This window comes from Melospiza melodia, chromosome 4, assembly GCF_035770615.1.
Source record: "Melospiza melodia melodia isolate bMelMel2 chromosome 4, bMelMel2.pri, whole genome shotgun sequence".
NCBI classification, from domain to species: Eukaryota; Metazoa; Chordata; class Aves; order Passeriformes; family Passerellidae; genus Melospiza; species Melospiza melodia.
The window spans coordinates 68,227,427-68,254,941 of record NC_086197.1 but is presented as its reverse complement, the minus strand read 5'-3'; the positions used below and the strand labels follow the sequence as shown (position 1 = coordinate 68,254,941).

Here is a 27,515-nt window from a genome sequence, read left to right as displayed (position 1 = left end):
TGTATAGAACTGGATTTAGAAAAACACTCACATGCAGATGGGGTCTCTTCAGTAAGACGTCTTTCCTTTATCCTAATATTCTAGAAACTTGTTCTTCCTAAACTAAGCATGCTAGTCAAAGATGTATTGTAGAAAGGTAGTAAATTTCCATTTGTTGGTGTTGTTCTCTCAAAACATGTTTATGATTTTTTTGTCAGTAGCTCTGTGTCTCATGCTCTGATGGAGAAATTGTATGAGTGCATTAATCTCATATACAGTTCCTTCTTTTCCAATGACTGACACTTTTCTAGAGGTGTGTGTGAAATACCTCAGTAAAGGAAAGGCATCTTCATCCTCTCACAAATCTCTTAGCGGGGACACATTCTCAAAAGCATAGACCATGTTGCATTTCTTTCAGCATGAATAAGTTGCATTTTTGGTATAATCCATATTAGAATCTTCATTGGTGCAACTTTTTTTCTTTCTTGCCTTAGCAGATTTAGTGAAAAATGGAAGAGCAGATGCACACATTGGATTTTATAATAAAGAAATATTAGAACCTTTGGCTTACACTTTTCTTTATGCTGATCACTGAGTTTTACTTCAAAATCTAATAATAATATTTTCTCATTTTTGCTGTCTTGGGGAGGATTGACTGTGTAGACTGAGTGCTGAGTATCATTATTATAGTGCTAATTGCCTTTGTTATCCTTTTCTGGTCTTTCTGTGTGTGCCATTTTTGATGGCAGTGGCGTTTGAGTCAAACTGTTTTCTTATTTGTACATCACATGCCTCTGTGGTGTACTGTGTTTTCCAGACTCAGTTAGCAAGAAGCTGAAGCTGAAGCCTGTACCTGATTGCTTAAAACTACCCTCTGAGATTTACTTCAGGTTTAAAAATTACATGTAATGAAATGTGATGGATTTTAGCAGCATAGTAAGATTTGTGTTCTTGAAAAAGATTTTTTTCTGTACCAGTTAAAATAGAGATGAAAAAGGATTTTTCCCTTCTTTACTTATGTCACCTGAAGTCACATGTTATGACATTTGGGATTATGGATTTACTTGGACTTCATTTGGAAATTTTGGTTTGTGAGGTGGACTGGACAGTTGAATCTGTGCTTACTAGCTTCTCTACACTGCTGTGTTAACTTCTGCATCCCTGCCAACATGTTTGTGAATGCAGTACAGTTGTAGTACTTAACAGCATATAAATAACTTTTTGTTTACCTTCTCTGCTCTTGACATTATTTTTATGTCCACTGGAGCTGTTCTAACATTGAACTCATCTCTCCTTCTTTAAACTCTATTACAGCAATCTTTGCTTGACATCTTCCTTTCATGTTTTTATACATTGTGATAAGCACTGAGATGGGGAATCCCAGGTGCAGTTAGACTAGAAATTCAGTATATGGTTGGAGAGCTGCCAGGAGCTGGGATGAGTTGCAGATTTAAGAATCAATATGAACTGCCTGACTGCCTGACTGTGGGCTACTAACTGGTTGTCCTTGCTACTCAGTGTGCATACTTAAGTTATTTTCTAAATGGGATGGCACCAAAATATACATTTTAAGAAGATGGTTTCAGACATAAAGATAATGTTCTGTATGCTTGCTCTTAAAAGGTGATACCTCACTTAGGCCTTGAGTTTATCATAAATCTGATTTAGAATGTTTTTAGTTAAGACAGTTTATTCAATTGGATCAAACTTTATCGTCTTCTTTTATGCTTCTTTTAGATGTTGATGTAATTAACAAAAGTTGATTTCTTTTCCTTTCTTGTTTCTGCCCAAAGCAAAAATATAGTGCAATTTTAGAAGATGAGATTGGGGAGTTTTTGTAGGCTGTATTTATGTAGACAAAAAACTTTTTAAAATAGGAGTTTTGAATATGCAGTTAAGGTATAGTGTACAATCAGTGCATATGGGCTTGTGCTTAAGTTTCCCATTACTGCATATAAAGACTAAGTAAAACATATTGAGATCAGAGTGGTTTAAATTTTTTTTGTACTCATCACTATTGATTAATGTATGATACTACTAATAGCACGTTTGTGTATTGTTGGCTGCCTCAGCTAGGCTGTAATCCCATCAGCTATCATCAATCAAACATGGCTAGGCATGACCAGAGTTTGTATAGAGGCTGTCTTGTTGGGAATACAGTCTTTTAATTCAGTTGATGTTCTGCTTCTGACCAAGTCAATTCTTCTTTTGCAGTAGGATGAAATAAACCCAAAGAAATCCTTCACTGCGTCAATGCCTTAAAATAGTTTCCCATTTGGTGCAGTATACATATGGATAGTTACATTTGGTGAAATTTCTCCATAGTGTAAATTGTGTTTCTGTGACAATGATTGTCCCACAACTAAAACCCCGTTAAACCAAAACCACTTCGGAATAATAAGTGAAGTGATTAAGTCACTATTGAAGTGCTATAAAATCTGTCATCACTCATTATCCACTAAATTCTATAGTTCAGATAAGATATAATTTGTATCCTTACTTTTTCTTCAATGAAATATTATTGTTAGATGCCCGTAATTTCTGTATGTTGTCTCTCGAATATATATAGCATAGAGTATGAAATGAAAGTCTTGTGTCGTACTATAAATGTCAGAATAAATTACACGCTGTATATATTTTCATATGGTGATGCGTAAGGACGGAAGAATATTTATGTGACCAGAACTATTTGGCATTATAAAGTACAATGGCTGTGAGATTGCAGATTTTATAAGGGCTTGAAAATTAGATTTATAAAAAGATTAACAGTGTTGCTAAAGGGATTTTCTGGAATAGGCAACATTAGAGTGTAGAGTGATATCCAAACATGCTAAAAATATTCCCACTGAATAATACTTGGAATTATTAAAAAATTATTGTATTTTGTGGTTAAAAATAGTACTACTGATTTTTGTTTTCACATAGCAGTAAACATTTTTGGAAGAAAGGTGGTTTTAAAATGTATCCAGTGTTTTAGGCCTGTTAACTGGCGTGCCCGCAATGGACATAGAAAATAGCTTTTTTTTCAGTAAGAACATAATAGAAGAAGAAGAGTTGTGCAGCCCTATAGATTCAAATGAACAATTTCTCAATGGAGATTTCAATCCAAGAGCTATTGAACAAGTCATTTTTGAATTTAAGTACATGATTATTTTTTGCTGACTCAAACCTAACATAATTAAGTACCTCATTCCCCTGAACTTTTCAATACATAACGGGGGGATGCTAACAGGTGATTTGTATCTGTACTGGTATTAAACGTGAGAATGTTTGGTAGTTAACAGATGTCAATATCAATGTGCTTACAGAATAAATGTTTAAGATTCATATAATAAAATATAAATGAAGAAAAAGCTGAACTAGATGCAATGCATATTTTTTACTTGCTAGAGACATTACTTTTGAACAAACATGTAAACTGACCTTTTCAGCATTGACTGTGCTGAGGTTTATAATTCATAAAAATGGAAAAAACCTCAGGTGGTAAGTAATGGTTTGCAATTGTCTAAAATAAGCTTTCATGGCAAAAATATGACCAGTACTTAGAACAAATTTTCAAACACCTTTTTCCTGATACCTGGTTGCAGAAGAAACCATTTTTCAAATTCCTTCAATAGGAAAGAAGAATTTTGTGGAATATTTCAGTTAATGGAAGGTGCTTCAGACAAAGTCTGCTTTCATTTAGGTTTGATGGAATTTTTGCTATGGATTTTCAGTCCTAGATTTTCAGTTTTAAGTAATCCTTTCCTCTCAAATTTGTAGCTGATTTCCTGCATTGCCTGCATGAGAAGTAAACTACAAATTATATTAAAGTGCATGTAGAGTTCATGAAAAGGTGTTTTTCTAATTGATATCATACTGTTAGATTTCCAGGAGTACTAACATTTGTGCTGGCACATGGTACAACTGCTTGGGGTCACCTTTTCAGCCATCATCTGCCTGAGGAATCTTTGGCTCATTTGGACAACACTTCAGTGTAGTATGGCTCCATACAGCACTCTGCATTAGCATTTTCCCATCCTGGAAATACAAATATCAGTAGCAAGAGTAACAGAGCAGTAAGCCTTTTCAATGCCACTCGGGTTTCCTTGAAATTACTGTCTTAAGGACCAAATGTTAGGTTACTCAAATGTAAATTCAAATTAAAGAAAAATCAGTTTTCTTTCCAGAAGTACTCTTCACTTGTGCTTTTGAATCCGTGGTCTCTTTTTGTGTCTACAACACTGGGAAGTTTTCCTTGTTGGGTCCTCTCAGATTTTATTTTGGAATGTAATTATACCATACATTGACAGCTGCCAGAAAAGTCTGGATTATGAAGCACCTCTGCCTGTTACGGCTTGTTCACACTTTTTCCACTCATGGGCCATTAAAATGGTTATTAAATATTGCTGTCAATCAGCCTATTGAAATGACTCAAGTAAAAATAAGCTGCTAGGAAGGATTCTCCTGGACCCTGGGATCTTTTAAGGAGATAAACATTCAGTTTTTAAAAGATACATGAAGGGAGAAGACACTTTACATCTAATAATTAATACCTACCCCTCCCAGTATCTTGTGTATTAATATGAGGGAATATCTCATGAAAGAGTGCCCAGAATCACTTACTCAAAATGCAAAAGCAATGGACCGAAGTCAGCATTTCTCTAAACCAGATTTATAATCATTGTGTGGTTCTTTTTTTGACCCTATTATAAGAGTCATATTTTTCTTGTGATTGGTTTGTTTAATTTTGCTTTCTGCCAACAAGCTAATATTTTATTAGCTTTCAGAGGTTTTTCTGTAGTTTTCATAAGTTGCTTGGGCAGCTAAAAATTTCTTTTTGCCTTTGCAAATGAGGCTGAATAGAGTCACCAGTTTTCAGTGTCTCTGGGATCATGTTAAAAGTAGCTGGAGAGGTTTGGGGCAGATTGTTACTGTTGCTAAAAAGTTGTTAATCGGGTAAGAATTGCTCTACCTCTGTTTTTGTTTCTTTCTCTTTCTCTGAGATCTTTTGTCAAGCTCATGTTGACAAGACAGTAGTGAAAAAGGTTGTTGAGAAGAACAGGCTGTATTCCCTTGAAGAACTAGTATAGGGAGCCCTGTACACTGGCATCTTAAGATGCTATAACCCAAGTAAATTATGTAAAAAGAGACAGAATCATTTGCATTGACTTTTTCCTGGCTGACAAAGCAAATTGTCTTTTCTATCATGTTGTGGACAATTTACATTATTTGTTAAATGATTTCTAAAATAGAATAAAAGCATCTGGAGAAAATAATCACAGAGAAAAGCCCAAGGGATAATCTTCAGATACAGCAAAATAATTGGAGCCTCAGCTATACAGGTTGTTTGAAGCATAATTCCATGCCCAGAGGAGCCAAGGGGAGAAACCTGGAATGGTTTCCACAGATATCGATTCAAAGCTTTGAGCTGGCAGAATCAGGAAGCCAATTTCTTGCCCCTCATTTCTTGTCCCTCTTCTGGATGTAAAGAGCTATATTGTGCTTTTATCAAGCAATTTCATAAACTCAGAATTTCTTCACAAGCTCTAATCCATCTTTTAATTCTAGGCTTTGGACCAAAGGATGTTCCCTGACCTTTCTTGCTTTCCTTTATGGCTAGAAAGAATCTTTATTGCAAGGAAATACTACCTAAATCTCTAGAAAGAAGCTGTCTCTTTTTTCCTCCTGTGTCAAAACCATAAGGCAAGATTCTCAAGACAGCAGAGTCTCTGTGCAGTAGCAGAATGAATATATGTGTTTTCCTGATAGTAGATACACACTCTGGTGGGATGCTCTGGTGGATGGTCTTCCTAAACCAGTGATGTTGTTGATGTGAAGGAGGTTTGTTGCACCTTATTGTTTTAGACAGGCTTGCAGCATTGCAAAAGTGAGGTGCCTGGTGGCTACTGAGAGAGGAACTGATATTTTGCTTTCAGTGTTAAAGACAGAATTTGAAACGTGGGGAGATCATGTGGCACACGGCAGAAGCTTCTTCAAATTTCACTGAATTTCTGTTTACTAAAAATCTACTCCAGATTTAAGTTTGTGGATTAGTAGCTGTGAATTTGTATTCCCTTCTGGACTGGAGAAGAAGCTTGCAGATTTCTGCATGGCCTAATAAATGCATAGAAATCTGTCTGCAGCATAGAGCTTTTGCTGTTCATGTGCCCCAGTCAAGTTTTTGAGTTGCATACAGGCAAGACTCTACTCACTGCTTCAAGGCAAGGAGCTGAACTTCACACCTGGTTTCTGTAGGAGATTGGCAGCAAGGCTTCCCTTGGTTTCAGATACATAGGCATCGCTACTTTTTCTTTCATGACATCGCTACTTTTTCTTCCACGGCATCACCTGCATGTTCTGGCTACAGGCTGATCTGAGGAAATGGGGAAAAGAATGGCACTACAACAACATGATTCTTGGTAGCATTTCTTGTTTCTTGAACTGTGGGAGATGAAGCCCATGACATGTGTACATCACTGCTGTTGTTGCTCAGTTATCCCACTCATTGGTGAATCAGCATTTCTAGAAGGAAACTCTTTGGTCAAATGTTGTGTTATCTGGGGAAGTGCTGAGTGAGTAAGTTCGTCCTCCTAGCTAACACTTCATTCTGAACACCAAGAAGTGTATTTCCTTCAGTGTAGTGTCCTTTTGGAGGACAGCAAAGAAAATAATTAAAAAAAAGGCAAAAGTAGAGTTTACTTTGGCTATTGATATTTCACTTCTGTGGTGCTTGTATGAGCATCCCAAGCTCTCTCTCAGGGATGAAGGGACTTATTTTTTCTCCATCTCTATTGTGGGAAATGTCAAGTGATAGAAACATATTTAAGTCATATTTCTGTCTGCTTTCCATGTATTCTTTCATAGCATACATGTGGTATATGTATGCTGGTTGTTTTGTGGATCAGACTTTTCAGAATCAAAGCTGTTACTTTTTGTATTGTACTTTAAAAGAAACATACAGAACTGTTCTTTTGGTGTCAGGCTTCTGAAAGGGCTAAAAATGTCTTCAGTTAACTCTTGCTTGGCACACAAGTGATAATGGCATCCAACAACTAAGTGACCAAGAAAGAAGCACAGGCAAACAGAAATAGTTACATATCTCTGAGTGCCACTAGTTGCTTTTTTCTTTCCCCAGTCTGACATTTCTTCTAAAATACTGTTGGACAACAGCCCCAGAAAGATAACTTGTACACTTACTATAAATATTTTCACAGGAGTAAAAATGTCTTGTGGTGGGACCATGCTGAAGAGGAGAAAATGCAGCGTTTGTTAGAGCCAAGTTAAGAGAGTGCATCATGTAGCTGGGGACACAGCCTGGAAAAGGACCTCCTGAGTTGTTGCACCCGGTCCTACCTTCTGTGTTTGACAACCAGCTATATCAGCAACTCATCAGACTTCAGTTTAAATATGTCTAGAGTCTTCTGATTCCAATACTCATACCAGAAAATGTTCTGGATTCAGAATTTCTTGAAAGAATTGCATATCATGAAGTCTGAATTCTGGTTGTGGTGGCCAAATGCTTCATTTTACACTACTTTTCAGAAGAAAATGAAAACATTGATTTTAAAGCCTGCCATATAGAACATTATATTTAAAGTTTTTTGTTTCTTCCACAGTAAATGTGTCCTGACCTGGTAAAGGAAGGAGTGAGCTGTCTTTTAACAAATAGCTGTGTCCTTCTTGGACTTGATAGCTTTCATTGGTCTATAAAGAGTATGCAGTAAGGAAAATGTGCAAGTAGGAAAGACTGTATCTAGATCTTATGTGTAGTTCATTGCTTTGAAAGAAAACATTTTGACTTTCTGTCATACCTTATGCCTGGAGCAGAGAGGAGAAACAAATCAGAGAAAAAGGGCTCATTCAAAAAAGGGCTCAATCAAGGGAAGGTCTGACAATTTAGGCACAACCCTGTTTCCTCTTAGGACCCCTAGCTACTTCACAAAAGATGAAGAATGGAAAATCTGGATGTCCTGGGTTTGGCCCTTTTGTCAGATGCTGCTACTGAGGTCCAGAAGTAACAGTAACTGGATCATTTATGTTGTTTCTGTTTTGTGGGATACTATCATATGGCTATTATTTCTCTTCTTCAAGCTGTCACTTCTACATATTTCCTAAATCCATTCAGTTTCTTTCTATTTCATGTATTGATAAGGGGCCATGTCTGGCTTTACTCAGACAATTCTTTCCCAGATCCGGGTCTTAGAAAATCCCCACTGTGCCTGGGGAGGCAGATTAATTTGTAAAACCTGGTGTTTCCAGTTCTCATCAAGGCCAGAACCTTGCAGGTCTTGTGAAAAGGAAGAGTCAGATGAATAAAAGTATTAATTTACAGTAGATTATCTGAGACTTTTTGAGATACGTAAACCCTCTTGCTCTAGCACATAATACACCTGCTGATTGACAGAGATGGAAGGGCAGGAGAGAGAGAAGCTAACAAATGAGAAAAAGGATCAGGTTGTGCTGTAGGCTTTTTACAGCTCTTCCTTTGCAGTGGTGCTACTTACTAAAGCATTTGGGTTAATTAAGATGCAAAGGTTACATGGTTACTGGAGGGGATGAGAGGTTGTATTTTCTAATTCTGGGTGCAAAGTCACTTTAAGTTATTTTTTAAGCTATCTATGTTCCCTTCCAGACAGGATTGAGATCAGTTCATCTCAAAATTATTATCATCCCAAAGACACTTGTTACCAACATAGTAGCTCTCAGTAAAAAGACTATGTTGCTTTTTGTGTGTGTCACACATGTGCTCTGTGTACCTCTCTATAAAATAAGAGACTAATGTGTTTCAATCAGTGTCAGGCTATGAATATGCAATGTTTAGTCTTCAGTGGAATGAGTCTCATGCCTTGTAGAAAATAACTTGTTGAAAGTTCACTTGTTGTCAGTCCAGGCACTGTTTGGGTGTCACCTCTCACATTAGCACTACCAAGGCAGAATATGCCAGTAAGATAGGTGAAAATACTAAATTTCTTTCAGCCTGGATTGATGCATACAAATAAGAGTTTTTCTGGCAGAAGGTGTGGAAGTGAAAGAGACTGAAAAGTGAAGAATTAGAATTACAGATCTGGGTCATAGGAGGAAAAATGTCTTGTTATTTGGACTCCTTTTTGGTCAGGGGTAGGTGAAGGAGATATGGTGAAAATAACAGTTCTTAGTTGGCAAAACTACTGGTTTACTAATTAAATAATAGAGTGTGGTAGAAACTTCTAAAGATGGTTGAAGTTCAGAGTTCTTCCTTCTCTCCAAATTATCATACTTTTCCTTTTAACTGCAGGCTGCTGTTTGTGTTTAGGACACGAGTATGTTTGCTTCACTTTAACTCAATTTAGGGCTGATTTAAAAATAACTAGTTCACTTTAATATGCTTCCTGTTGCTTGTAATGCTCTTTAAAAATGGAATGTTGGAGTACTATATTAACTAAATATCCTGCTTCTAAATTCAAGGGCATAGAAAGAAGCTACTTCTCCCCTTCAGTGGCATTGAATAGTTTTTAATTCATTGATTTGGAGAAGTGTCCTCCAGTGATAAAGAGGGAAAGTCTAGCACATGTGGTTGCTAATGTGTGTTAAGTGAATGTCTGCACACCAGAGCATACAGAGTCATTCTGTGTGATTTCTGTGACATAAATACAAGAGTAAGTGTAATATAATAGAAATATGGATGTGTAAGAGAGCGAGACAGAAAGACAGATCTGCAGTGTTGGAAGAGAGGCGGAACTTGTATTGTGGAATGCCCTAGGGACCTGATTGTATCAGTTTACATTTCCTAAGCCTGTTTTGCAGAGAAAACAACTATTTTCTATTTTTTTAAACTGTAAATGGAAGTCTTTTTTCTTTGGCTTATGGATTAGCATTGTTGACAAAGTACTCATGAGTTGCCTCCAGGTTGTTGCTGTAAGTTGAAAGCCACTGGCAATTTTGTTTGTTAGAGGATGAAACTGTTTAGGAGAAAAGAAAGAAGAAAGGAAGGGATAGAGGGAAAAAGATAGGGTTTCCTAGGGGGTTGTTTTAAAACGCTATCTCCTTGCTTTGCACCTGCTGAGAAATTAGAATTTAAGCTCGCCTGGATTCCCTATGGCTACTTGCTGTCAGTGCCTGTTTTGGCAACCTCTGAGCAAAAAGCATGAAACAGCTTTGAGTTTCTTTCTTCTCCCCTCCTTCCCATCTGTTGCTTCACTCTGGATCACGAGGTGTGCCAGCTTCCTTGTGCTGGGAGTGAGATCAAGCAGAGGCTCTTCTATAAATGCTGACAGTGTCCGAGACCCCTATAATTGGCATTATCTGCAGTGTCCCAGCTATCAGCCGAGGATCAATGCAGACAGAGCATGGAGCAACACCTGGAGTCTTTGCACTGGTATGAACGAGTTTCTGAAAAAAGAAGCCTGGTCTTGCAAGCAAGGCAGTAAGAGCATTGTGTTCTTTGAGGCTGGTACCTCTCTGAAATCAGTTTTAGGGTTAAAGTTACGCTAGCAGTGCTATGTAATTTTTTCTAGTATATTCCACTCTAGGACTAATGTCAGCTAAAGGGGAAAATGTATAGCAAAGGCTGGTGCATGTACACTTCAGACTGAAGGCAGAGAAGATATTCGATCTTTCATTTTTTATTAACTAACCCATTTTTCACCAAAGCTGAGGTGGAACAGGTGTGGCCAATTCAAGGATTCTGCCTTTCCTGGAAACAGTTCAGGTATGAGTGACTTGAGAGTATGGGAGATATGACACTTCCTTTGTTAGCTGCATACTCATGATTTGAAGGGTGATTATAAAGTCCTTCCTGTAACACATGAATTTAAATTTAATTCTAACTGCCATTGTGGCAGAAGTGAGGGTTCCTGTCCTGGTTATAGGGGTATAGAAAGCTAGCTGATAGGATACCTATTAAAAGTTTATAAAGCTATGTTACATAAAGACAGCTCTTTGAATTTGGCTATATGTTTCAGTAGTGAAGGCTGATTTTTTTTCCCCTGTTGTAACATTTCATCCTGAATTTTCTTTGTAAAGTGGGCAAAAACAGTAACATGTTTTTTTATTTCCTTGTTTTCAGGAGAAAAGGAGGGTAACAACGAAGAAAAATGTATTTCACAATGTTGAAATTATTTGGATGAGAATTATTCTGAAAGGTGGAATTAAAAATTAAAAATTTCTCTCCTTCTCTCTTCTTTCTAGTCTCCCCTATTTTTATCCAAAACAGTTTGACTTTGAGAGTAAAAAATACGTTATTAAGAGGGTTTTTCACAGAGAGTTTATTAAAGAGAAGGATAAAACTGTAAATGAATTCATGCAGAACTATAGTTCATCAAGTCCTGCAAGGGACACTACTACCTCTCATGCTCATCAAAAGTGGTAGGAGATTGGTTTGAAATAGATAGAAGAAAGTACTTTTTAAGTCTTTAATGAAGTGCAGGAGAGAATTTTTGATTAATTTGCTCCAGTAAGGAATTGGATGGAAGTTGCCACCTTTTTATCAGTTTCTGAAACTGATACTGTGGTTACTAAAAGTTTAATTTTTCGTATTTTCAGGGTACACTAGCATCTTCTGTCACTGACTTTGCTGCTTCCTCGATGTTGAAATGTCACTTTTTACATATTTGTTTATCTCTGACTGTAACTGCTGGATATACTTGTGAAATAAAAAGGAAGTGAACAGCTCTTGCAGTTTCCAAAACTGTCATGCTAAAATAAATCATAAGCATAATTTGGGAAACTTGTCAGACTGTAATTAGGATTAGTTTTATTGAAGGCTGTGTTGTGGTGGTTACTAAGCAAAAGATAGAACATAATTAATGACAGTCACTTCAAGTCACCTTGTATTATATGCCTTTTAACTGTTGATTTATTGGTGCAAAATTACAATGAGGTGGCAGTGTGTGCCACTTCAGCATATTTGGATGAGCCGTTCAATCACGTCGAACATATTTCCTATTTGGGCTGGCAGACACAGCTTTGCATCAAGTGGCAAAGGAAGATAGATGTAGTCTGGAACTGTGCAGAAGAATGCTGCTTCAGGTATGCCCTAAGTTGGTGTTTTTCCTGAGCATTTTATGCTTTACCAGCACTATCTTTGTTCAAATACCCTACAGAACCTTGACATGGTCAAGAAAAAACACATTGCAGCAGATCTGCTCTTCCTCTTGCATTCTGTTGCAAGCAAGAGGATCAGTGGTCCTGCTTCAGCCAAAGTAACAGACTCCTGCAAATTCAGTCAGTAGTGTGCTGAAAACAATGTGGACCTGAACAGAGTATGAAGTCTAGGAAGTACCAGGTTATTACAATTTTATATCGACATCATTATGTTACCTTCAACCTGAGATCTGATCACAGAGATATACAGATAGGGTTTTCTGATATACTGTGCTGGTGGGAGAGGGAGGGATAGAAAATTACCAGACTTACAAGAAAACAATTGAAAAACAAAATCTGGTCACCTTCAATTGCAGATGCCTACTTAATAGTAATTTAGTTCAGAAAAAGCCACAAAATACTGCCCCACTGTTTGCAGCATCCTTAAAACTTTTAGTACAAAAGTTAAAAGCCTCAAATTTGGAAAGAAAACGGGAGACCAAGAGGTCTAAATTTTCATTGTGCTCGGAAATATGTTAAACAAAATTTCCTGTATGAGCTTGGTAAGCTGACCATGTATTACTGCACAGACTGGACCAGTATAAGTATGGACCTGTACCACTGTGATGCAGGGGAAAGTTTCTGGGATATCAGTGTGAGACACTAACAGGGTGTCAAAAAGGTAGAATTGCTGATTCTGCATAAGGAAGGCTGGTGAAGAGATTCTTTCTGGTCTTTGATTACATGCACCCAAAGAATTTCAAGGATTCATGACACAACTACTTTTCTTTCTTGGGGGGTCACATAAGATTCAGTTCTCTCTTGAGTTTTTCTTACTCCTTTGCAGCATCCAAACACTGAAAATTGCAAATGTACCTAAGGGTGTGAAAGGCAGTAATCTAATATAATCAGAAAGAAGATAAAGAGTTTTGATCAAGAGGAAGGGAGACATCATTACAGTACTAGGAGAGGAGACAAGTTAACAAATATAATGAGGCAGAAGAGGTATGCTGAATTGACAGTGACAGTTATGTGAAGGCCAGAATGCCTGGATTTTCACCAGGCCAAGTCATTACTGGAATTCATGTGCCTGGAGATGTGCTCTCTTAGCTGTGATTTCAACAGTACTTTTGTAAATCAGATGGCATGCTGATGCAAGTCAATTCTCTGACTATGGAAAAACACTTCAAGAGCTGAAATCTCTAGGAAAGACACTTTGCTAGTGTCAGAAGGACTAATACTCTATAGACTAAGTAGCAGAATTCTGTGATAACTTTCATCATCAGGGTTCCTTGTCTTTCTTTGTTAGTTGCTAGAATATATTTCTATAATTATGCATTTCTCTGTATTGCATACAATTGCATACAATTAATTCATTGTGTTTGGACATTTGTTTTCAATTGAAGCTATTTTATTACAAAAAATATTTTTTATTACAAAAATAAATGAAATAGTTTAGTATTTTATAAAAAATAGTTACTGTAAAATGATGAGAGAATGTCTGTGGAAAAAACTGAGTATATAGATTGTTAAATACCAAATGGAAGGATGTCCTCCTCTAGATTCTAAAGTGATGGTTGGGACTTTTTAGCTTTTGTCTGATGCTTCTAAAGCTTTCCATTGGTTACTTCAAGTGCTGAAGTTTGAAAGGACAAGTAATAATATTGTACCTCATCACTTAGTCAAGCATAGTACTCCATTCGCTGATGTTTTCATTGTCACTGCAACACTGCCCCTTCACTTGTAAATGAAACAGCAGTTCCTTGTGCAGCATATAGCTGTGGCAAGGGACAAAAGTGTTTTTTAATAAATATGTGTTTAATTTTTTTCTTGCTGGCAGGATAGCTGGTATTCTTGGAGGCACTAGTAATTTGTCTCTGTGGATGACTGTCTTTGGCCATCACTGCCATACCTTCAAGCTGACATCAAGCTGAACTCCCAGTCAGCGCAGACAGCAAGGAATGTACTGAGATTATGTATGGTAATACAAAATACAGTACCATTCCTGTTATCTTTGAAGAAGAATGCACTGGACTTACTTTAAACAGTTTTTGAAGCTTTAAAGAAGAAATTTGGATTGGGGTATCCATAAAGAGCTGGTTAAAGAGCTGTGGATTTTTATTGCACCTAGCCAGAGGAGGTTCAGCACCTTTGAACGTGTTAAGCAAAACCACCCTTGCTTGTTTTAGCTCTATTTGAAATGCAGACGGGGGGGGGGGGGGGGAAATCAGTGTTTACTAAAAGTGAGAGAACAAAACTGGCCTAAGGAGTAAAAGATGTTGAGAAGTATCAAAATACTAGCGCGAAAAAGCAAACCAAATTGGCCTCTTATTGAAATACCTGTAATGTGCCTTCCATCAAGTAAAGTGATAAGATAAGGAGAGGATTCCTCCACTGATATAATTGTTACTGTTTAATTTAAACCAGTAGATTTTTAATGCTTGCACCAAGAAAGAATCCCTCAGTTCTCCTTTGTTTTTCTTCAGCCTTGTCTGCATCTCTCATTTGCATTCTCAGATGCCAGTAGGGCGCTGACTTTGATCTTTCACATACTTAATAATTCGCTTTAAGCAAGTCTTAGTCCTTTAGAATCTCTTTTACATTTGAACTAGCATCTGATTTATATTGTTCCAGTGTTGAAAAGGGCCCATGATCCACTTGTAAACAGTGTTTCATTCAGGCTGTTTAATAGCCTGTCTTTTAGGAAGAAAAGGTCCTGCCTGTGGTGTGAAGGAGAACTTGGTTCAAAGTCTTCCATGTGAATTTCGCATACTTCCAGTGCAGATGATTTGATGACTTGGTGTCCTGGCTTACTAGGTTCACTACAGAACTGCAATGGTCCTCTGCATAATATTACTAAGATCTTTAGGAATGCTTCTATAGTGCACATTGAATTAGCTGTGTACCCTGTGTAGGTAGGAGTCAGAACAAAGACTTCCTAAATTCAGGGACTATTAAATTCTCATTCCATACTAGGCATTCTTTTGTGCCTTTCATTATACTGAAGATCTAGCAATTTATTCTCTTTCTTCTAGCAGACATTACAATACTTGTTTTGTGCAAGTTATTCTTACATTTTCCGAAAAGAAAAGCCTGTATGCTCAGTCAAACATCAAACATCACTGATGCAGCAAAATCTTTAATTGGGTTTTTACTTTTAAGAGGAATGATCAGAAATTGTGTTTTCTGTAAATAATAATGAAGCAGGATGGTTTGGGAAAATTATGATTCTAACAGAGAAAAGTCATAATAGAAACATTTTAAAATGAGACCTGTATTATCTTAATGTAAATTATTCATTGGTTATCAAGTTTGGATGAGGTTTGTGAACCTAACTTTGTTATGATTCTTTAATATAACTTTAATATAACTTTAATGTTTAAATCTGTGATGCAGAGAATGGAATTCTACTCAGGGAAACAATTCTGATTTCTGTGTAATTGGAAAAGTTTATATATTCATTGGGCTAGTAGTACTGGGAGCAGACATCTATCTCCATGACTTTGTAATGTCATGGTAGAACATGGGGCATAAACAAGATTGCACTTGGACAAATAGTGCTATTTCAGGAGAAGAACGTGCTACATCTGTTTTGGTATCTTTCTTGTTGCCAGGGGCGGATCAGGAAGGTTCTCAGCTTCTGTACCTGTCAGATGCAACTGATTGAACTGAATTTCTGTCTGGTTTATGTTCACTTTATTCAAACTTCTTTTTATGGCTTCTTTTACTTGTTCAGCTTAACTGCTGTTTTTCCTTCCACATCTTTGATACTCATGTGGTCATTCAATTCTCCGTGTCACTGCATTTTGTGTAGTTTGCTCTCAAATACAACTGCACCATGTAAAGCTGTTTCATAGCTGTTTCATAGAATTGTTAAGGTCATCACCCTGCAATTCGTGAAATGCAAAATATGTGAAAAAAAAGTAGATATACTTCTTTGTCTGCAATTCTTCTGGCTCTTGAGTACTGAAAATACTCTTCATTTGGCCATGACAAGAGTTCTCTGTTTACACAGAGTAGTATTCTAAGTAAAACATGGACACTAACAGAAAAATACTTTACGGGAAATAAATTAGTAAAAGTGTACAAAATGCTGTTATTTAAAACATATTTTAAATCAGACTTTAGCATAAAATACTCTCTTTTGAACTAAGATTGTAAATTGTAGTGGATTTATGTAGGCCTGATTGATCTTTGTTCTATTCTGCTAATTTAAATTTGAGGTAATATTCAAACTGTTTGATGAAGTCTTAAAGAATGACAGACTACTAAACTTGGAAAGATAATCTGCTAAACCCCAGGGAGCACAGAGATTGTGGTGTCTCAGTCCTTAGAAATACTCAAAAGCCATGTGGATATAGTCTTCGGTACCCTGGGTCTTGATGGCCCTTGATGGTTCCTTCCAGTCCCAACCATTGTGTGAATCTGTTAGAGGACTGCCCTGATGCCATGTTAAAGGTACTTCAAAAATTTAGATTTATGTTTTCTGTCATCCTTTTTCTGAATCGGCTGTGGGATTACAGGGAGATCTCTTTATCTCAGTTCTTGTTGCCTTTTCAGACTTCTATGATGTCTGTAAACAGGATTTCTCCGTAATGGTTACAGTAATTGCTGATTAAAAACCCCCTACATCTGGCAGAAATTTGGTTATATAATTCATTATTCCAAGGACTCTCAGTGTCTCTTATGTTGGCTAGACATGATGATAATGCTGTTGTACTCTACCTGCACATCTCAATGCACTAACAGCTCTCTGTACTCCCAATACAATACTTCCCATGTATATCCATTATGCTTTTTTTTTTGTGTGTGTGTGTGTTTGGTTTTAGCTTGGCCTTTTCCCCATCTTTCCAAAGTTGTTGAATGCCTCTTGCTGCTTTCTCTTCCTGTTTTTTCCCATAGGAAATGTTACTCTGTAAAACTTGATACCCTGTCTGTGCCATCATAAGATGAATGCATAACCTTTTCAAATGGCATCTGCCTGAATTTTGCACATTCATCTAACACAGGAATACCTGATATCAATGGCCTCTCAAATTACTTCCTTTTGTAGGCAGTAAAAAAGTTCCAAATTAAGCAGATTCATCCTTGTTCAAAAGCAAGGGATGATGTAGCTACTTTGTTTTCTTATTTGTTATATTCTGCAGTTGTCTTACTCTGCTGTAACTTTGAGAATAGCAAGGCTGCAGTGGGATTCAGTTGCTGTAAGCCCACTGTTATCCCATAGTGGTTTGTTACTAGTGGGTTGGGATTATTGGTCTCAATCAGCAATGAGCTGTGTACATTGTGTTTGTTTAGATCTTTGGATAATGCAAGTAAGGATTGGTACAGAATGTAAACTCTGGTGGAGGTCAAATTAGACACTGAAAAAATGCAAATGAATTACTAAAGTGAGAGGAAAATGTTGTTATCCCCCACTGAAGTAAGAAGCTGCTTACCAGCCAGTTTGGCAGGGAAGATGTCTTTTAGTCTAATAAACAGATATTTGCATATCTAAGGAAGTGAACAAGCACTATTAAGAAAAATGGACAGACTTCATCTCAAAAAAGGAGGAAACAGAAGGAGTGAGGATGAAAGATGTAAATCCATTTAGATCCCAGGAACATTTCAAAGCCTGTTGTGATTTAACTGACAAAAGACTATGAAGATTTCAGAGGGAATGGAGGAGTGCACCTGAAGGTACTCAGTGAGACATTCATCATTTGCAGATGAATTCTCAGACCAGAACTTGTGAATAATTTTTTGATGATAGGGAAAATGTGAAACATAAGGTGTGCACAAGGACCTGAGCTGTGATTACCTCCTTGTCAGTGCCAGCTCAATATGGATGTAGGTACAGATCAGTGTAACTACATTAAACATAGATTTTGTCTGTTTGGTGATAACTTTAGTAAGCATTCAGCAATGTTGTCAGATTTGAAAGTTATTGATAAAATGTATGACTGATTTTTTTACCTGAATTTGGCTTAAATGTGATTTAAGGGAACAAAGAAGGCATGCTTAATATAAAAATATAGCAATGCCATACCCTAGGGCATTTGTGTGTCATGAAAGTAAAAAGGAAATACTAATAGGAGTAAGTGTTGCTGTCATCATCCCCCTTGTCAGTATAGTCACTCTGTTGGTAGAGTGGAGAGCTGTAATCCATCACCTTTTCAGAATTTCTTCCCCCACTTTGATGAGGACTGTTGCTTGTCCAGACTGTCACTGTGTGCAGCTCCACATGTTCTCTGAGCTCTGGGTGATTTTCTGTCTTGAATTTATTTTCTGGTGGGATATTGGTGGATGATTTTCTGTCTTGAATTTATTTTCTGGTTGGATATTGGATTATCAATCTTACTCTCTGTGTCAGAGACCTGACTGATCTCTGTAAACTTCGTTCTGGACTAGGTGGTTCCTGTTGTTTGCCAGGCTCTGCTTTTCCTTTTTTTCTGAGGAAGTCAGGAGTCTGACTGAAATACTTGTCCCAGGCCTGTCCCTATCTCTTTTGTTGTCAGTTCTGGTTAGCTCCGTGCCAAACTAAGTAGTACAGTTCATTTGGTATTGGTCACTCTTTAGTATGTCACTATTCTTTTGTAACTTCAGATAACAAATATGTCTTTCCTAGGGTATTTTATTTTTACAGTTTGCAGTATTCCTTTTTTGTGACAGATTTTCATGTTTGGGTTCTACTCTCTGAGTTAACTGAAACTATTAAACACTTGCAGTGTGTCTGGAACCACAACTGTCAGAAAAAAGGCTACTTAATAATTGCTGCCTTTATTGTCACTAGTATCAGTTGCTTCCAGGTGCAGAATGAAGCACCATTTTCAGCTCTTCCCATTGTTTTTCATGCTCAGAGAGATTTTCAGCTGTGGTGAAGCTATTCTGCTTTTCCATCTTGCTAATTTCTTTGATTTCTTTTAATTATTCTCCCCTCCCCCTCAGATAACCATGTGGGGTTTAGTCTGGGCCCAGATGCTTAAGCAAAGACCCTCTTTATTTGGAGACATGTTACTGCCTGCCTCTGCATAACAGCGTGGGTACAGGGTGGAGCCCACCACTCAGCTCTCCAGCAGCAGGAAAATGAAGCTTCTTGATGGTTCAGATTTTGGTGCTGCGTTTTACTGTGGGAAATGCAGGGTGACTGTGCAGAGGCATGATTTTTTTTCTGTCACAGTCTTGCATATGTGATTTTTAACTGACTTTTTGGCCTGTCGTGAGTAGCTGCACAGCTCATGGTTGGCAGGCTGTGCCCATGCTGATAGGTAACAGAGTGAAGTAGTAAATTCACTTAGTTAAATCTCTCTAGGAAATCTAAATGCATAAAGGAGTTCACCTTGGACTTCTGTATTCTAATTCATCAGGGTGTAATTTGAGCCTCTTGTGAATATGGATTCTGTGATAAGACTTAGTTTTTATGGTTGCATCCTTAGCTATGAGTGAGAAGGAGAGAGTTTGGACTTGCATGAAGGGACAAAGTGACTCCTCTGTTACTTATGTTTCTTTAAAATTAAAGGTGATAGGTTTTTATTGTGATATGTCATAGAAACATACTAATTCTTTTATTAGCATAATTTAATAAATAAAGTGATGAATGGATTACTATTTTTAGTGTTGAGATAGTAAAGTTTTATCCTGATCTACTATATCGAAAGGATTTGCATAAGAATGTAAGATAAAATCTATTCTAGGACTTAGGATACACAGCAAGATCTAAAAACAGTATCTCAGGAGCTATACAGCGCAGTCCATTTGCATTTCTTCATCTTACTCTGGAAAAGAAAATAAACAGATACAGTCCTCACAAAAACATTGCCTTCAGATTTAGTGAATATGATTAGGTACATTGTAATTTTATCTCCAGGTGAAATGTAAGATACTGCTAATGCTAAATAACTGCCTGTCTTTGCAAAATTCCTATTTCTGCTTTCCCTATTAAACTGTGCCCATCACCTGTGAATGTGATCTCACTTTAAAGCAAACATAAAAGAGGTAAATCTTGGTATATAGAGTGTTGTACATATGCAGACATTCATCTCTTTATTACTGTGGTGCAAATCAGTTTAATGTGTGCCAGATGAAAAAAAATAAATCTCATTACTACTCTTAAGTAGAATGGAGTTCTGGAGTTTTCTGTGTACCTGCACCTTGATTTTGCAGCAAAGAGAAGGAATATGGCAGTGGCACTTGATCATTTTCTTTGCAGCAGCATTCATACTGATAGTGCTCAGTAATCAGTGTCGTGTTGTTTTCAACCATAGAATCCTCATGCTCTATTAACTCTGGTGGTAGGAAAATGGCTGTTGGCAATTTTCCATCGTGTCAGTGCTCTTAGTATTTACGTTAGAAACAGTATTTATGAAGGCAACAAAAGTATTTCTTGTTTTTTCCTCTCTCTGGATATTTCCGTGTTGGGAGTGGCAATGTATTTTCTCTGTTTGTCTGTTGTTTACATCCTGTAGAGGATGCATATACAGTACTACCCATGTTACCTGGAGTAAGGAAACCTGAGCTCATTTCAGCCTGTGTCCCAGTTTGAGCCATACAGCTCCCTGTTTGAATCCCCACGTAAGGCTGAAACTGTGAAAAAAAAGTTTATATTTATAAAGAAACTTTGTGAAAGATTTTTTTTTTCCTTGTTTAATACTGAGCAGAAATTCATAATGATCTGTCCAGGTATTATTTTAAAAGAAAAGCATTGCTCCTGTGCAGATCGATACAACCTGGATGATGCACAATTCATCCTCAATGGGTGATTGCATTAATTTTTCATTTTAACATTGAATCATTTGATATACTTTGAAATAACAAAGCACTGATCTATGGACTGGGGGTATCAAAATTGAAAGAAATTTAATGATATGCAAGTCAAATAAAATCAACAGATTTCTATTTTATTTTCTGAAACTATAAACTAGCTGTCACCCAGTGTCAAGGCTCAGTTGCTTGAAAACATATCAGTTTTTCTTTCTGTGTTTCTGCATATTCTTTCTCCTTTCCCTTCACAGCTTTCTCTCCCACATTTTTTTCCCTCTTGGATCCTTTAATATTCACATTGCATTAAACATCTGCTATACGTATCAAATACTCTGAGAATCCATCCATTGTTTATATCAGTTAATGTTAAGTAATACTTTGTACAGCAATAAGAAGCAATAAAAGCCCCAGCAATAAACTGCTGTGTGGTAGTGATTTCTCCTCAGGGCCTGCAGCAAGCCATTTGATTTGACCAGAATAACAGCAAACATTTTTAGACCTGTCCATTAACTCTGCAGGCCAGTGTCCGTGTGGGTTGTGAAGTGTCAAGCTTACAGAAGGGTGGTGGTGGTATAGTCCTGGAGATAAAAACTGATGGGTGCCAGAATAAGCATTTGGCTGAACAGAAGCATTCATTGAAGCTCTCCTGTGGGAGTGTCATCCAGGTTGTTTGTGGCTTCTGTGTGTTTGAATACTTAACATGTACTGGGACAAGGCAGAGCAATACTATTAAGTTTAAAGACAGCTAATTCAGGATATTTAGGTCCTAACTGCCAAAAGTGAAATACTGAATTGATTTAGTTTTCAGGAAACATGCACTTAGTATTTTCTGAAAATAGGGTGTTTCAAACTGTCTCAAGGTAAACGTGGGCTTGATAGAGCTTTTACCAACCCTGGGATGTTTGGTTTTTTGGTGTGTCATCCCACTGTATCATTTCCCTGCCTGCCTCCTCCCTCCCCCACATATTTTAAGGGGATGAAATTATATAATGAAGTGACTTGGTTTTCCAGAACAAACTTCTTTGACATATACTAATCAAACAGTGCAGAAAAAAAAATCAGCAGCTAATTTATATATTTCTTATAAGTACCATTATCAGTAGTTCTTTATCAGTAGAAAATTTGAATATTTCTTACAATAACTACTGTTTGACTTCATGTTTTTTAATGAGATCTGTCACTTTTTGTATTTGGCTTGTTCCTTAAAAATCTGTATAAATCATGAAATGGTATTGTGCTACAGAAAAGCATCTTCTACTTAGTAAAACAAATTACTTTGATTAAGGAATCTGCGTGGCAGAAATATACACTCTTCTGGTAAACAGTTCTTTTTTTTTTTTCCTATTGGTACAGTAGCATTCATTTAGGAAATTGCGCAAGGCCTTTAGAGAGCTTTAATAAAGCTATTGATTGCATTATGCAGTACTAGGAAAGAGCAAAAAACATACTTATGGCATGACTTAAATAAACTGATATTAGTCCATGCTTCCTCTTAACTTGTTGAATTTGCTGCCAAAAAAGTGGAAATCCCAAGAGCAAGATACCTGCATCAATATCCCGAAGAAAGTTTTTGAAGAAATGAACGAAAATAACATTGTGAGAGCACATAGATAAATTCAAATTATTTTTGTAGTGTCATTTTTTGTAATAAAAGTAGGGATTATAAGGAAAAAACATGGAGTTCATGGAGTGAATAGTTTATCCCTGCATGCCTCCTGGGTTTATTAAGGAAAATGTATGTGTAAAGACGCTTGACAGAAAATTCTTGTCTCTCACTTTGTTCTCATTTACAACTTGTGATGTTTCAAGGGTCTCAGCTATTTATTTGGGAGACTTGTCCTGTATGCTAACAGAAAATGTGCAGAAATAATTCATACATCTAGTTTTTTTTCCCCTTTAGTGCTTTTTAACTTCTGTCATGAGTATTAGAAATTTAATACTGTCATGTGTTCTGGAGTATCTGGCCCTTGGTTACATTACAACCAACAGCTAAAACAAATAATATTGCAGTGCATAATGTTAGTAAATGTGGATGTCTGTTGGTGTATATTCATGCACTCATATTTATATGTAGAGTGAGGATGTGTGCATGGGTGCAATATCCTTGTCCAGCTTCAAATGGAGGTGGTTAAATGTAGTAGAATCACCGTGATGAAGAAGATGCTTTGATGTTTGCAAGAGAGTAGGATGGTAAAGGGGTGGGGGGGAAAGGCCCCACAGATCCATGAGAGAGCTGGATCTTTTTGCATTTAATCCTTTTCTGTTCTAACCTTGCTATCATTTAAAGTAAGAGTGATGTTCCCAGTTTGTGCTTTGGGGAATATAATGGTTTTTAACAGAACCTAGAAGATACCGTGACTGAGTGGCAAAGATTGAAAAACAGTATCATTTGTACAAATTGCACAGATACTAAGTTCATAGATAAAAAAATCCCCATCAAATGTGTATTTTCTTTGTGGCCAACTTAGGTGTGAAATTGCTAATTTCTATTTTGCAGTATGATGATAGCTTGCTGATAATATCAGAGGATTATATTTTGATGTAAGCTCACATAGTTTTGATGCCTTAATTAAATGTTTGGAAATAAAACAAGTTGTTGAGCTATGTACAATTTTTGTAACTTAATTTCTTTTTCATGCAAGTCACACAGAAATAGATTTTTAAAAATTTATTAAATCTATTAATCTAACTCAAATGCTGTCCTTCTATTCAAATAATTGTACCAGTATAGCATGTTAGTGTGAAGCTCCAACACATTTTTGTCTTGTGATTTTAATTTAGATGTATAATTTTTACTTGTTGGTCATGAATTTAGTTTCTGTGGAAGCCAGGAGGTAGAAACCCTTTATTATTCCAGCGCTGCATGGGACTCTGCACTGCTGTATCAGGAAATCTCAAGTAACAGTTTTATGACGCATGAGGATATTATTCTCTGCAAGCAATAACACACATTTCTATTTCCCCAGCAATATCCACATAATCAAACATTCACAAGTGCTTTACAAAGAATTTAATTAAATAGTGTGCAGAGTGACTGGATGCAGCATGTACACAAGCTGTTAGATATTCAGTAGTTCCCAATTTGCAGTTAGTGCAGAACACTTTTGTGCAGTAATATGTTGAATGATATTTCCATCAAAATGTGCATTATCACTCCTCCCTTTGTACCTTACTTCTTAAAAATGACACTAAAACCTTAACAGATGTCACCTCCAGAATCATAGGATACCTTGCTCAGGGCTCTAATGGTGTGATAAACAGGGAAATACAAATTCTCATGTTGAGACTTGAACATCACACATTGTTCCTCTGAAATGAAGCGTTTATTACTCCCCAGAGAAAGATATAGATTATTGTGTCTTTTACCACAAAACTAGACGTGGTTGGAATTTTATTTAAAGGTTGTAGAAATTTTTTAAGCTATCAAAGACCAGCCACTGAAAAATTAACATTGAGACTTGGATATTCAGAATTTAGATGTAGACAATAAGAAGCAAAAAATTTCATGACGATGAGTATTTTCAGAGACCATTCTGTCAGTCAGTGGAGATTAAGAAAGTCTCTTGGGCATTAAAGTGTAGTGTATCAGTCTCTGTACTAGGAAATGATAGTGTGCTCATATTCACTCAACATTATTGGTACCTGCAGGGATTACCATTCTGGAAACTGACAGGGTTATCTAATATGTTTTGTTTTCTCTCTCAAAAAAGCCCTTTCAGCAGTAGCCAGTGCGTGAAAGGACTTTTCAGGCTTGCAGAGAAATGGGGCTATGTTGGATGAAAGTGATTTAAAATATCCCTCTGTGGCTGCCTTCCTGCAAGGCACTTATCTGTCCATCAGATTGGAAGGTTTTGTTGGTGTGTCAGTGCTGTAAAGTATCAGTCCAAACCAGAAAAGCAATAACAATGACACAAACACTGAAAGACAGTCTGTAATTAGCCTATAAATGTGTTTAGTGTGAGACCTCACCCTTGTTTCCCAGTTCTGCAAGAGTTATTCCAGTTTATTACTGGATGACACTGACAAAATCTATCCATTTTGGCTGGAAAGAAAGACCAAAAACTACAAATGAACCAAAAGGAGAATAAAGAGTTGAAAGGACTAGTGAAAAATAGGGACTTGGTTTTACTTTTGTGCTTGTTCTGTTCTGTGTTTAAAGGGAAGTGCTGGAAACTTAATTGGGGTAAATAAGAACAGTATTCATCTTTTAAAGACACCTTTTGGGGGAAAGTTTAATTGGTGTAAGAGAAGTTATGGCTTCCTTTACAGAGTTGAGAATGGGAGAGATCCCTCTTTAATGTTAATGAAAACTTACCATTAACTTCAGTGATTCCACGTGGTAATGTTTGTGTCTTTTTTGTCACCCCCATCCCTATTCCTTCTTTGTATAGCAGACAGGAGCTTTTCATTTTGCATGTAATGTATAAAAAATTGCAGTTATTCTAAAAAAATAGTACAGTTCAGGCTTCAACTGAAGAAGAAAAGGAAAACATGTAGTTTCGAATTTAAAGGCCTTATTTTGAGCACCATGTTTTGGATTTTTCCTTTTTTTCTTTAATTAGGCTTGTGTTCTAGTGTTTGCTTTTCTATAAAATATTTATTTTTTAACATTTGAAGTGTGTCTTTGTGATTTGGATGTTTTCTGCATGTATTGGGAAGTAGCTACTAGACTTGCCTTGAATTCACTAGGAGGCTGGTATTTTTATGCTTCTTAAAGCAGGCCCTTTTTAGGAATGCCAGAATATGCCCAAATTCTCATTTCCCAGTATTTCAGTGGCAACTTCCTTTGAATCTTGGAGCAGGACTTCTGTTTGTTCTCCAAGCCAATTCCAGCACATGCATCGGCAAGCCAAAACAGACAAACCTAGGAGAAGTGTCAATGCTGAAATACAATTTATAGTGTTATTTAGAATAATTAGGTCAGAATTTCACTTGTTCATGTTAGGAAGTCACCCAGTGAAGGACCACCTAGACAGACTTGTGATAACTGCCAATGAACTAGCTTTGGAAGCAGAAGTAGTAGAGGCAAATGAGGGAGGAGTGTGGCAGCCAGGCTAATTAATTAAGAAGTCAGGCTAATTAGTATGACTGGAGGGAGCACCATGCTGATGTCACATTGCAGCTTCCAAAATGCTGTCTGATTTGCACACGGGTTGTACTGGGCTTCAAATAGACAAACAAGTTGTTTCTGGGCTCTTTCAGAAATTTTTTGCAGAATTGTGTATTGGTTCGTTTATGAACCTATATTGAACCTAAGGAAATTTACTGCAATTTTAGATTTCTTTCCAGACTGGTAGTCAATTTAGTTCCTTTTCAATCTTGGCAGTAAGATTTTTATAAGACATGTATTGTAGTATTGAGTTGTTCAGCCTCATGCCACAGGGACAGATTCCTTGGTGCTTTTTTTTACTCGATGAAGGACCGTCCCATATTGTTCCTAATGTTTTCTCACTTAATAAATACAAAACTGAACTAAAGTTCCTTAAGTTGCATATGGTTCCATTGTTCCAGCTGGCAGGGCTGAGAGGTGGCTGTCAACAGTCTTGCTCCCAGAGGATGCAGGCTAGTAACAGTGTACATTGTAAAATGCCTTGTTCAGTAAGAACTGGGGATTCTGAACAGTTTGCCATTTTTCTTGATGTTATGAAACGATATTTCTTCAGTGCACCCCTAAATTTCAATCATTACATACAGTTTGATGTGTAAGATGTTCATAAAGGAGTTGCTTTAATGAAAAGATAAAAAAATGCTTGTAGTAAGAGTCTGTGTTACTGTGCTGATATGGTGTAGTAAACATTTGAAGCAGTATCAAACTCAGAAGTAAATCAACAAGGTGTTGTAAATAAGCTGGATTCTATATAAAAACCTTTGTTAGAAATACTTAGTACTGTATTACATCAATAACATGGTTATCATTTGTGAGCAGATAGTGGCATAAGATAAAAATGAATACTTTATTAATGTTTCCTAAGAAATATTACCAGAGTGCTTTTTTTTCCCCCATGTATGTTATATAAAATGCTTTTAGTGATGATTTGTGGTCCTTCTTACAATAGCGCTTCAGCATAGTAGCTCCCACAAGGAGTTAACATGTATATTTTCTATTTCTAGATCTGTTGGCTGTGCCTAAGCATCCATATGCTGCTATGGAAAACTGGGGACTGAGTGTTTTCGTGGAGCAAAGGATACTGCTAGATCCAAGCATTTCTTCTATTTTATACCTACTGGATGTCACCATGGTCATTGTACATGAGCTATGTCATCAGGTATTTAAGGTGTTCACATATTTGAGCTTAATGTCAGAAAGCATATGCTTTTCAGAACTGAAAATGAATTTGTATTGTACATATGAATGGTTGTGAATTCTGTTGTAGCTGGAATCCATGGAACGTGGAGGTCTGTAAGACAAATCCCTCCAACACAGAAACTGTGAAGGCTCAAAATGGGGTTAGAAGAGAAAACTGGTAGCAATAAACAGCTTCTCTGTCTTCTGTAGCAGTATATTCTGTGTGTTGTGTGTCACTGTATTTGTTACTGGTATGTAGAATAAATTTGTTGATAGCAGATTCATGCTAAGTTTCATGTTCATGTCAAAAAATATTTTGGCTGAAATCAATTTAGTAGTAGTCTTTGTCTTCTGTGGTATATACATATATCCATTTTCTCTTTCTTAGTTTTTTTTCCCAGTTTGATATTGACCCTCTCTGTTCACCAGCAGTGGATAAGTGAGTCTTTATGTGTACAGAAGCTATTGT

General features: G+C 36.8%; 1 protein-coding gene across 1 annotated transcript in view; it reads left to right on the top strand.

The window, feature by feature from the left end:
• The window catches only part of TRHDE (thyrotropin releasing hormone degrading enzyme), a 210,287-nt gene that overhangs the window by 52,823 nt on the left and 129,949 nt on the right, over nucleotides 1–27,515 (top strand). Inside the window, exon 4 of the mRNA XM_063155038.1 lies at nucleotides 26,872–27,026. Coding sequence (XP_063011108.1) covers nucleotides 26,872–27,026 — 155 coding nt within the window. The remainder of the gene's footprint in view (nucleotides 1–26,871; nucleotides 27,027–27,515) is intronic.